General features: G+C 43.0%; 1 protein-coding gene across 1 annotated transcript in view; it reads left to right on the top strand.

Moving 5' to 3' along the window:
• The window catches only part of LOC139465764 (macrophage mannose receptor 1-like), a 71,998-nt gene that overhangs the window by 19,798 nt on the left and 39,180 nt on the right, over positions 1-13,020 (top strand). Inside the window, exons 14-21 of the mRNA XM_071247652.1 lie at positions 330-418; positions 1,344-1,503; positions 2,696-2,731; positions 4,905-5,075; positions 7,333-7,449; positions 8,312-8,425; positions 10,158-10,316; positions 11,690-11,778. Of these exons, the coding sequence (XP_071103753.1) occupies positions 330-418; positions 1,344-1,503; positions 2,696-2,731; positions 4,905-5,075; positions 7,333-7,449; positions 8,312-8,425; positions 10,158-10,316; positions 11,690-11,778 (935 nt within the window). The remainder of the gene's footprint in view (positions 1-329; positions 419-1,343; positions 1,504-2,695; positions 2,732-4,904; positions 5,076-7,332; positions 7,450-8,311; positions 8,426-10,157; positions 10,317-11,689; positions 11,779-13,020) is intronic.

Here is a 13,020-nt window from a genome sequence, read left to right as displayed (position 1 = left end):
ATGAGTCACTTCATACGTCACCAGTACGCCTGTGTCTGAGTCAGTCATTCGTCACCAGTACGCCTCTGTCTGAGTCACTTCATACGTCACCAGTACGTCTCTATCTGATACGGTTCATACGTCACCAGTACGCCTGTGTCTGAGTCAGTCATTCGTCACCAGTACGCCTCTGTCTGAGTCACTTCATACGTCACCAGTACGTCTCTATCTGATACGGTTCATACGTCACCAGTACGCCTGTCTGAGTCAGTTCATACGTCACCAGTACGCCAGTGTTTAAGTCAGTTTATACGTCACAAGACAACATTCTTCATCTGTGCACATTTCAGGCAAGGTACAACATCACGGTGACTACTGGATCGGTCTGAACGATCAGACAACGGAGGGATGGTGGCAATGGCAGGGCGACACACACAACGTAATATATGCCAACACAGCTCTGCCTGCGCATACCCTAACACGCTTAAACCTTCTCCCATTTCAATACATACTTGAAATACTCCGATCCTCATTCAACCCTGGACACCCTGCCGATCACCCGTACTCCTCAATCATAATAGAACAAAAATCATTTTAAACCAAAATGCATCTTAGAACATCTGCCTTGAAAACCTGTGACTCGGAGGCAAAACCTTCATTCGTGTGCCATTGGCGCAGAATCCGTTCCTGGTGTTGCCTTGCCTCCTCAGTCTTTGGCGTCTATGGGTAAACTGTTAGGACACACCCTTAACAGGTTGCCTTGCTTTCAGGCAGACTGCATGGTGCCAAACCCCTTCCCCCAACAGTCCCCACCCCCCACCCCCCACCCCCACCCCCTCCTTTTCTATTCATAGCTGATTGGTTCAGTTAAGATAATGGTTGGTGATTGAGGATGCTCTTTAGAATCTTATCAATTTGTGACCATTTTAAAGTTGTGTTGAGTATTGACAAGGATATTAGCATGTTTACAGTGAACCTCGATAACTCGAAGTCTGGGATCGTCGAATATTATCGAATCTGGTGTTATCCATAGTACGAGACATAAGTGTCGATATAAGACCATAGTGCCTATACGGTTTCTATAACGTTACACGACGTATTGTTGTTTGTTGTTTAATGCCTCAATCGGCAAAATCCCAGCTATACGACGGCGGCCCGTGATTTATCGAATCTTGGCTAAACAAACCAGTGATTGATATCATGAGCAGCTCTCGGGGAATGATGACAATATCAACCAATTCACCGATCCTGACAACCCATTCAAGAGAGTAGCATCGTAGGTTGATAGGGCCTATTCTAACCCAGACTCCCGTCGGGTTAAACGACATATCGACATTTCATTGTGTCAACCCTCTGTACATCAGGCTACCTACACTCAGTGGATAAAGGGTCAACCAGACAACCTTCAGAAGGGCAACGAGAACTGCGTCGTAATGTATGCCACCAAAACACCCGAACAGAACGGTCTTTGGCATGACTTTTCCTGCAGCGCCAAGTTCAACTTCATATGCCAGGCGAAAGCAGGTGTGTATTGCGATTATAGCTGCAGAGCTAGGTTCAATATAATATCTCAGATTACAGTAAACTACGGTTATAACGAACACGCTTATAACGAACTGACGGATATAACGAACTTACTTTTTGGTCCCGACTATTTGCCGTAGTTATGCTGTATATTGCTTAATTCGAAATACGGTTATAACGAACTAAAATTAATAGTCCCTTTGAGTTCGTTATAACCGTAGTTTGCTGTATATGAGTTGTGTATTCAGAATAACATTAGATCTGCCCCGTATGTTCTCTCCGTACAAATTCAACCTGAACGTTTACGATACACGTTAGACACAACAATCAATGACGGTGGTCTGGTCGATAATGTTGCCTAAGCTCTGTCGACCAAGTGCCTAAGGCCTGCTCACATTCTACACTGTGTTGTCCCATAGCAGTCCCGATTGTTGTCCTTGATTTGCAGCGTCATACCCCATCGTCAATGACGGGGCATGGGTCGCCCAGTCGTTTAAGGCGCCTCAATTTGCTGTTCAGAGTCGCGTCCCTTGGGCACGCCAGAAACTAATGATTCTGGGTTCGCCCCGATTATGTTTCTATGTTTGTCAGCACCATACCCGTGCTCGTGGGTCTGGAAAACATCTGAGACCTGCATCACTTCGAGCTGACACGCCGTAATATTACTGGAAAATCTGTTTTAAACCCCACTCACTCTCTTCATCCGTTAAAATAGCGACTATAAATCAAAACGTATGTATTACCGAGTGATGGAGGTACGTAATGTATACATACACGTGACCATACACATGCATCACTGTTGGTCGTCAGCACACATGAAGCCGACACGCTGATTGGGCAATCGCTACTCATTCACTTTACTCACGTGCATAATCCACGGCGACACTAAAGCAACGACTTCAAAACCACAGACGTCTGATCTTTGAAAACAACTTTTTATGCTTAGACGTATCAATGTTTTGAGATGTTGATACAGTAAAGTTTAACACAGGTATTTGAGTTCACAGCGTGCGACAGATGTAATAATGGAGCCAGTCCAATACCTGGTGTTCGTCATAAGGCCGGTATCCACTCATATGAAATATCTATTATATATCCTCCTACCTCCGCACTAACGTGTGTATATGTTGCCCCCAAACAGTTTATTTAACTGATGTGTGACTTATATTTGTTTTGTTTTATATTTTTCCAGTAAATGCCTACGTGTCCCCGCCTCCGACTACCCCAAGTAAGTTGTCTATGGACGGAATAGTTTCCATGTTAAACAGGCACCTTCGTTATCTGCCCTATAGATGTGCGGCGTGAAGATCCGGGTTACAATGGGTCTTCAGCAACCTATGCTTGCCGTAAGAGGCGACCCCCGTGAAGATCCGTGTTACAATGGGTCTTCAGCAACCTATGCTTGCCGTAAGAGGCGACCCCCGTGAAGATCCGTGTTACAATGGGTCTTCAGCAACCTATGCTTGCCGTAAGAGGCGACCCCCGTGAAGATCCGTGTTACAATGGGTCTTCAGCAACCTATGCTTGCCGTAAGAAGCGACCCCCGTGAAGATCCGGATTACAATGGGTCTTCAGCAACCTATGCTTGCCGTAAGAAGAGATCCCCGTGAATATATTTGGAACAATGGGTCTTCAGCAACCTATGCTTGCCGTAAGAGGCGACCCCGTGAATATATGTGGAACAATGGGTCTTCAGCAACCTATGCTTGCCGTAAGAGGCGACCCACTGAATATATGTGGAACAATGGGTCTTCAGCAACCTATGCTTGCCGTAAGAGGCGACCCCGTGAATATATGTGGAACAATGGGTCTTCAGCAACATATGCTTGCCGTAAGAGGCGACCCCGTGAATATATGTGGAACAATGGGTCTTCAGCAACCTATGCTTGCCGTAAGAGGCGACCCCGTGAATATATGTGGAACAATGGGTCTTCAGCAACCTATGCTTGCCGTAAGAGGCGAACCCGTGAATATATGTGGTACAATGGGTCATTAGCAACCTATGCTTGTCGTAAGAGGCGACCCCGTGAATATATGTGGAACAATGGGTCTTCAGCAACCCATGCTTGCCGTAAGAGGCGACCCCCGTGATGATCCGGGTTACAATGGGTCTTCAGCAACCTGTGCTTGCCGTAAGAGGCGACCCCCGTGAAGATCCGGGTTACAATGGGTCTTCAGCAACCTGTGCTTGCCGTAAGAGGCGAACCCGTGAATATATGTGGTACAATGGGTCTTCAGCAACCCATGCTTGCCGTAAGAGGCGACCCCCGTGAAGATCCGGGTTACAATGGGTCTTCAGCAACCTGTGCTTGCCGTAAGAGGCGATCCCCGTGAATATATGTGGAACAATGGGTCTTCAGCACATGGCGACACATGTGAAGATCCGAGTTACAATAGGTCTGCAGCAACCCTTGCTTGTCCAGGATAGGGTCGTCAGGCTTGCTGATATGGTATCCATGTATCGCAATTCCATGCTCATGGTGTCAGTCGATGGACAGTATTGCCATATTGTTGGAATATTGCGTGACATTAAACAACAAACGAACAAACAAACCTGTGGATGTGACAGAATCCGATGATCGTGATTTGGGATACCAAATTCACACTAGTCAACATCCTTGTCTTGTCAGCACCAAACCCTGATAGTGCGCCATTGTCCCTTGGGATCAGTTTCAGGAAGGGTGGCACGGCTGGCCCAGTAGTCTAAGGCGCCGCGTTTTGCTGTGCACAGATGCCAGAAACCTATGATTGTGGGTTCGAATCCGGTTCGTCCCGATTATGTTTCTAGGTTTGTCAGCACCATACCCGTGCCCGCGGGTTTCACCGAAGTGGTTAACGTCTGAGACCTGCATCACTTCGGGCTTTCCTCCCACATTAAGCTGACACGCCGCGATATAACTGGAATACTGTTAAAAGCGGCGTTAAACCCAACTCACTCACTAGTTTTAGGAAGCTTTTATCAAAGTGGTTGACCCTAAGCCGTGCTTCACTTCGGGCTTTCCTCCTCCATAAATCTGACACGCCATGATATCACTGAAATACCTTTTAAACTGGTGTTATGATTATAGTTAAATGATTATATTTATATGTGTTTAAAAATACCAAATTTGCGATGAGAATGTGTATAAGAAGAAGAATATGTGTGGCTGTAATTTCCCGAGGAATTACAAAACTACCGGGCGCCTATGTTTGATGGTGGCTAAAAATAAAACAAACAAGAAATGGACATTCGATGGGGATGATATCGGTATCATACCTTACCTATGACGGTGTATCGATGACTGTTTTCAGCCTGGTAGCGTTTTCATAACGTTTGTAACCTTTTGGTCAAATCCTATTTTCAACTGTATACGTTCTTTTGCACGGCAATTTAGACTTTAATACACATACAATATCTCCAGAACCATGGTCATCCAAGTGCGGCGCATTCTGGGAATCTGACCCCAGCACGCCTTATTGCTACCAGTTTAGTGACCAACAACTCACTTGGTATGACGCCGATTCCACGTGCAAGGCACATGGTGGACGCTTGGCCAGCATCGAGGCGAGCGAGGAGTCCTACTTCATTACAGGTGAGTGGATCCTTGATTATCCAGTGTATTTTGACGCCATTATGTTATGGTAAATTTAACTGAGCCATTCACCTCCACACAGTCGTTTTTAGTCCGATTCGAATAGCACGGCGCTAAAAATAATCGTCCAATCAAATTACTCTCAGGAGCGAAAGAAATTATGTGCTTAGAAATAGGAGCGATGGATGCGGTGACGTCACTTCCGCAAAGAAACTATGTATGGGGTCGAATGGGTATTTATCAAAATGGAATGAAGATATAATACACTGGATCAGAAGGAGGTAACTGTTGTAGAGTGTTGCTCTTGAGTGACGCAACTCTAAAATATCTATTAGGAGATAGATTACAGCAATACTTGAAAGGTTTGATTTGACTCTTCCAAATCGATTTGGTATGTCTGACTATGCTTGTCGTAAGAGGCAACTAACGGGATCGGGTGGTCAGACTCGCTGACTTCTTTGATGCATGTCATCGTATTCCAGTTTCGTTTATCGATGTTCATGATGTCAATCACTGGATTGTCTGGTCCAGTTCACAGACCGCCGCCATATATGGAATATGGCTCAGTGAGGCGTAAAACAACAAATAAACATACAAACTGCAAGATCGATGCTCATGATGTTAATCATTGGATTGTCTGGTCCAGACTCGATTATTTACAGACCGTCGTCATGGAGCTGGAATATTTTGTTACGAGTGCAGTTCACGTAAACCTTGAAACTCTATCATTACACTTGGACAGTTGTGGTTCACATTTTGTTACGAGTGCAGTTCACGTAAACCTTGAAACTCTATCATTACACTTGGAGAGTCGTGGTTCACATTTTGTTACGAGTACAGTTCACGTGAACCGTTCCAAACTTCTTCAGCACACTTTGACGAACTTGATTCACATTTTGTACTAGACTATTGCAGATTCACGTAAACATTAGACAGAAGTGATTCACGTTTGTTACGAGTGCAGATTCACGTATACATTAGACAGAAGTGATTCACGTTTGCTACGATTGCAGATTCACGTAAACATTAGACAGAAGTGATTCACGTTTGTTACGAGTGCAGATTCACGTATACATTAGACAGAAGTGATTCACGTTTGTTACGAGTGCAGATTCACGTATACATTAGACAGAAGTTATTCACGTTTGTTACGAGTGCAGATTCACGTATACATTAGACAGAAGTTATTCACGTTTGCTACGAGTGCAGATTCACCGAACCCATTTGAAACTTTCATTACATGTAGACTGTCGCGATTCGCGTTTGTTACGCGTGCAGATTCACGTAAACCCCATTTGAAATTTCATTACATGCAGACAGCCGTGATTCACGTTATACGAGTGCATATTCAATTAACGGTTGACAGTAATGAATCATGTTTGACAGAGATGCAGAGAGCACCGAGTCATTCTTTTGATTACATTACCCTGGCATGAGGCAACCGTTGCTATGTAGTGAAAAACCTTGTTAATCCGGGCGATACCTTTCCCGATAAAATCGTCCTTATCACCTAATTTCCGAATAAACTAATCATCGGTTCAAAATATTCTAGCATAACATTAAAGAATGATCTAATTTAACTGGTTAATTATACTAAATGTGAAATGGTTCTGACCGCATCGCTGAACAGAATACGTGCGCAAGAAAAGGACTCCGGTTTAAAAAACACATTTTAGTCATGATAACGCATTGGGTTTTAAAATGACATTTAGTCAGTGTTTAATCAACTATGAACCACCTTAAATGCTATGACAGATTAGGTTTATCTCCTAAATGTCCTTTGTAGGGACATCGACGTTCCTGGCAGTAATCGGGAAGCGGGATGTCCTAATAACGGTGTCCGGAATAACGAGATTTCACTCTATACTTGACATACTTAACAATGAAACTAGAAGGCAGCCAGCATGACACAGGTCCGACCCTGCACACTGATAACTGACAGGACTTTAATTCACTCAGAGTCAGTGAATATGGTTTTACCCGCTTTTACCAATATGCCAGAGAGAGCAGGGCGGGGGACACCAGAAATGGGCTTCACACAGTGTACCCATGTGGGAAATCGAACCCGGGTCTTCGACGTGACGAGTGAACGCTTTAATCACTAGGCTACCCAACCGACCCATTTCACTCAGAAGCAAATCTATTAATTAATGTCATTACAAGACATTATTTCAACGACAGGGAGTATTCGTATCCTGTTCTAATTTGTTTTGCTCTTCGAAGTATTAAAATGTCAGTGATGTGTTCACCTTTACAGGGAGAATCAGAGGAAAGCTGTCCGCAGATTACTGGATAGGCGCCAATGACCTTGGCACGGAAGGCGGGTGGAGATGGGCGGACAACAAGCCTTTTGGCTATCTGAACTGGAATGCAGGTAGATGTGTTAGTCCATTATATGTTCGTGAAATATGCGCAAGACACCATGAGGCAAGCTAATGATGGCAGTAAGTTTGTAACTTTCCCGTAGTTGAGAATCCTTCTTATGTTATACTACATGTATAACTGAAATTAAACAAAATATATGGGAGTTAAAGTTAAAGGGGGAGGGGTGGGGGTGGGTGGGGGGGGGGGGGTGTGTGTGCTAATTCCCCTGGTTTGGGCACTTAACTAATCTGCATAATATGAGTAATGAGTCTATATAGATTCTCTCTGTTGTTGGCAAGGAGAAGTTATACATCTTGTTCTTTGAAACAGTAAAAAGACTGATCTAGAGAGTTATTAGAACCAATTATTAGTTTGTTTTAACATAAGTACAACATAAAAGTACAATTTAAGAATCTTCTCAACAGCAAGACGTTCTCCGTTTTCACAAAAAGAGAATATGAACAGATTGTAAACACCCTTATTAATAAACGTGTATGTGTGTGTGCTTGCTCGTGCGTGTGTATATGTCCGTGCGTGTGTGCCTGTGTGTGTATGTCCGTGCGTGTGAGTATGTCCGTGCGTGTGTGCCTGTGTGTGTATGTCCGTGCGTGTGTGTATGTCCGTGCGTGTGTGTGTATGTCCGTGCGTGTGTGTGTATGTCCGTGCGTGTGTGCGCGTGTGTGTGTGTGTGTGTGCACCGAAGTTATCAAGACATTGCAAATAGTTACAAGGTTGTATGCTGATATAAACATGATATACCGAAGTCTAAAATAGCTTGTGCTTACCATCAAACTAAATTGATCTTAAAATCCTCGAATGTTTTGGACGTTGATGAAGCTGCATGTAACTGATGGTGCGTCTGTTGTCTTCAGGTGAACCCAACAACTACGGCAACAATGAGGACTGTGCAGCCGTGTTGTCCAGCACCGGTCGTTGGCATGACACCGTCTGTACGGAGAGAAGGGGGTACATTTGTAAAAAATCAGGTACGTTTGTCACAAGGTGGCATATGAGCCGGTGTGTGTACATTTCAGGATTTCCAATTACATGAATGGATCACTGAAAAAAATCAGCACTGATTTTTTTCAGTGATCCATTCATGTAATTTTCACTGCTGATTGTCTTTTGCGCCCAATGGAATCAAGTTTTTGGTAACCAATTCCTTTTTTAATAAAATCTCCACAGCCGATTGCCGCGAGAAAATGTACGTGCGATTTGAAAAGAGATACATAAAGACAGGATTATTTCATTACATTTTACAAAAAATATAATGACAATTTATATCGTAAACTTAACTTAATTTGAGTTATTTGTGTTTATTTCAGGTGTTTACTTCTTGTTATTTTTTGTTTGATTCGGGTTTATGTTTAGGTTCTAGTTTGGAAAATTATCTTTGATCATACAGTTATAGAGTGCAGTCCTGACAGTGTGTAGGTGATAAGAAGATTGTTGTTATTGACAGGAATGTCAAATATGATAGTTGGTAAACTCATCTATTTCATTGTATATGATTATATTGCTTACTCATTAGGGCAATTTCTTCATACTATCCAATATCATAGTTTTCTTCTCTCTTTTTTCACTTTTCTACTCCATTGGTCCCAATCATACACTCGCCCTTCTCGTGCTTGATAAGCTTATTATTGTCATGTTTCTTGTTTGTGTGAATCTCAACACACTGTGGTAGGACAAAACAAAACTACAGCAAATAATCAGAATTTTTACACTTCGTTCACTACTCTGTACGTTGGGTTATATTTAGGCTTAAATAAATAAAAGAATTGGTTATCAGGCAATGTTTTTTGAAAATATAGTGCGGGCGGGTGGTGTCTTTTTTTGGTTGTTCAAACTAGTATGTAACCAATAAACAGTTGTGTAATCAATAAAACAAGTGTGCACAATCAACCAGGGAACGGGCCTCCCTACATAAATGTATTCCTTGATGAGTAAGCTACTGGAATACAAGTTGGACTAGGAATATTTAAGGATTTTTTATATATTTATAAAAAAAATTGAAATAAAAGCGAAACGTGCGGCGAACTTTATGATGATGCGGGCGGTGCCTGAGAACCAAGACTGTTATTTATTTTAGCCTTAACAAAGCATACCCAATTCTCCACCTCTTGTGTAAAAACTAGTGTTTGATGGGAGGTGGTATTAGTAAAATTGGGTTATTTCATTGAAAATTATGTGATGACCTAAGGGGTAAAAATGATGTTAATGTTTATTATCTTTCGATACTGTTCAACATGTTTGGAGTAAGAGGTATACGGATATCCCGGTTCGCCCCGATTATGTTTCTAGGTTTCTAAGCACCTTACCCCTGCTCGTTGGTTTCACCGAAGTGGTAAACGTCTGAGACCTGCATCACTTCGGGCTTTCCTCCCACATTAAGCTGACACGCCGTGAAATAACTGGAATACTGTTAAAAGCGGCGTTAAACACAACTCACTCACTCACACTAGAAGATACACGGGAAAAAATGTATGATCATCGACAATGCTTCATGACTTGGGGAGAACGTATGCATACACGACCGTGATGGACTGAGATGGTTCCAGATATCACTTATTATTTCATGAATGTTATGGACAGAACTTGTAAACATATTATGCTTTTAATTTCACACCAGGCCTGGGTTGTATATGACGGATATGATTTGGTTTACATGTACAATGATTTGGTGATTCAAACTGCATCTCGAACGTTGATTTTCAGTGTATTATCAGTGCGATATCGGGTGGATGGAATTTGAACACAACTGTTACAAGTTTAACAAGGCCAAAAACACCTGGCAGAATGCCCGTAACTGGTGCAAACATCAACAAGGAGACTTGGTCAAGATCTCCAACACAGACACGCTAGGTTTTATAAAAGGCAAGATTTGAATACCCTGATTTGTGCCAGTTCACATCTCAGTCATGTCGTGAGCAATGTCTGATATGTCATAGTGTCATATGTTTCATGGTGTCTTCAGCAACCCATGCTTGTCGCAAGAGGCGACAATGATTGGCGTAAGAGGCGACAATGCTTGTCCTAAGAGGCGATAATGCTTGTCACAAGAGGCGACAATGCTTGTCATAAGAGGCGATAATGCTTGTCACAAGAGGCGATAATGCTTGTCACAAGAGGCGACAATGCTGGTCATAAGAGGCGACAATGCTTGTCCTAAGAGGCGATAATGCTTGTCGTAAGAGGCGACAATGCTTGTCCTAAGAGGCGACAATGCTTGTCCTAAGAGGCGACAATGCTTGTCCTAAGAGGCGACAATGCTTGTCCTAAGAGGCGACAATGCTTGTCATAAGAGGCGACAATGCTTGTCCTAAGAGGCGATAATGCTTGTCCTAAGAGGCGACAATGCTTGTCATAAGAGGCGACAATGCTTGTCACAAGAGGCGATAATCCTTGTCGTAAGAGGCGATAATGCTTGTCCTAAGAGGCGATAATGCTTGTCGTAAGAGGCGACAATGCTTGTCATAAGAGGCGACAATGCTTGTCCTAAGAGGCGACAATGCTTGTCACAAGAGGCGATAATCCTTGTCGTAAGAGGCGATAATGCTTGTCCTAAGAGGCGATAATGCTTGTCGTAAGAGGCGACAATGCTTGTCATAAGAGGCGACAATGCTTGTCCTAAGAGGCGACAATGCTTGTCCTAAGAGCCGACAATACTTGTCATAAGAGGCGATAATCCTTGTCGTAAGAGGCGACAATGCTTGTCCTAAGAGGCGACAATGCTTGTCCTAAGAGGCGACAATGCTTGTCATAAGAGGCGATAATGCTTGTCCTAAGAGGCGACAATGCTTGTCCTAAGAGCCGACAATGCTTGTCCTAAGAGGCGACAATGCTTGTCCTAAGAGGCGATAATCCTTGTCACAAGAGGCGACAATGCTTGTCCTAAGAGGCGATAATGCTTGTCACAAGAGGCGACAATGCTTGTCCTAAGAGGCGATAATGCTTGTCACAAGAGGCGACAATGCTTGTCCTAAGAGGCGACAATGCTGGTCATAAGAGGCGATAATCCTTGTCGTAAGAGGCGACTAACGGGATTGGGTGGTCAGACACGCTGACTTGGCTGATGCATGGCATCGTTTCACAATTGCGTGGATCGATGCTCATGATGTCGATCACTGGATTGTCTGGTCCAGATTCGATTATTTACAGACTGCCGTCATATAGCTGAAATAATGTTGATTGCGGCGTTAAACAACAAACAAACAAACTAAGACAAACCATAAACTTTCTTTATGCAGATCACATCGACACCTCTGCGGACTGGTGGATTGGCTTGAACGACCAAAAACACGAGGGCGGATTTGTGTGGCTTGATGACAAGGCTCCCGTAAGAATGCCATTTAGGACTACATAGCCAGATATGTTAATTAATGGATATATAGGATCTTTGATCATCTGGCGTGGAAGGTGTGTGTGTGTTGGGGGGGGGGGGGGGGGGGGGGGGGTGATTTGCACTTTCAAATCACACGCTTGATCGCACAAAGAAACGCGCCCTCCGTTCATGGTTTTAGTCGGCTGCACACGTTTCGTGGCAAGTTAACTCAACATAGCAACCAACTTTACAGATTTTAATACTTCACCACAAATGCTTGACTAAAATTAACTTTGTAAAACGGCAATAGCCCAAACGAGACGGTAAAAAAATGGCAGGCGAAATCGTCCCCCAAAAGAGAAAATCCGCCAATGGGATTAAAACGGGCTCCCTGTGTTAGACGCGATGCGCAAGTTTAAGGATCAGACCGGTGCCCAGTTTGCCTGCTTTTGCCTCAGACTTTTTAATCGCATTTTTTCTGCTCATCCGTTTGATTACCGTGTTCACATCTTATGTATGCAATGTTATGTTTGTAGGATTAACTAATAACATCACTTGATTTACCTCTTCTTGACGTATCTAATAGCTGCTAAACATCACACGATAGATTGGTTCCCTCCCATTAGTTACACAGACAGACAGACAGACAGACAGACAGACAGATTGTTTATTTGAGTCTCACCTCACAGAAATAATAACATAAATACATATAAAAGGACATAAAAGTGAGCCACCCGTTAAGGGTTACGAGAGACTTAAAATGTATCACAGTATGTACAGCATAAATATATTGTTGTAAAAGGGGTATGAAAATATACCACCCGTAACTAGCCATATAAAATATTTTTTCTTCGTTGGAGAATTAAAAAGCAGGTTTTGGCTATAAAATATACATAATATTTAAAAAGTACAATAAGTTTATCCGTATTGCATAACTCTAGAAAGTGCCATTTGTCACACACTCCAATTTTGCCAGTAGTCACACAGAGGGTATGGTGATCAATTAAGACAACACCTACTGTTGTAATGGACTAATCCAACTCACTTCTAATTCGGCCGGTCTGCAGGAGATAAGGTGCTGAGAGATTGAGTCACAGTTTACATTACTGACCCATTTTGGAAAGCACACTGTACACAAAGCTAAACAATATATTCCATATAAGTAATTCAGTCAAACAACACTTACACTTTGATCTTCTTTTAGTTTGAAAATTCTGAAGAAAATAGGATGCTAGGCCAGCTTGAGTTTTGAGATAA

This window comes from Haliotis cracherodii, unplaced genomic scaffold (genome assembly GCF_022045235.1).
Source record: "Haliotis cracherodii isolate W230 unplaced genomic scaffold, xgHalCrac1.p SCAF_18, whole genome shotgun sequence".
Classification (NCBI taxonomy): Eukaryota; Metazoa; Mollusca; class Gastropoda; order Lepetellida; family Haliotidae; genus Haliotis; species Haliotis cracherodii.
This window is presented reverse-complemented; position numbering and strand designations above follow the sequence as displayed.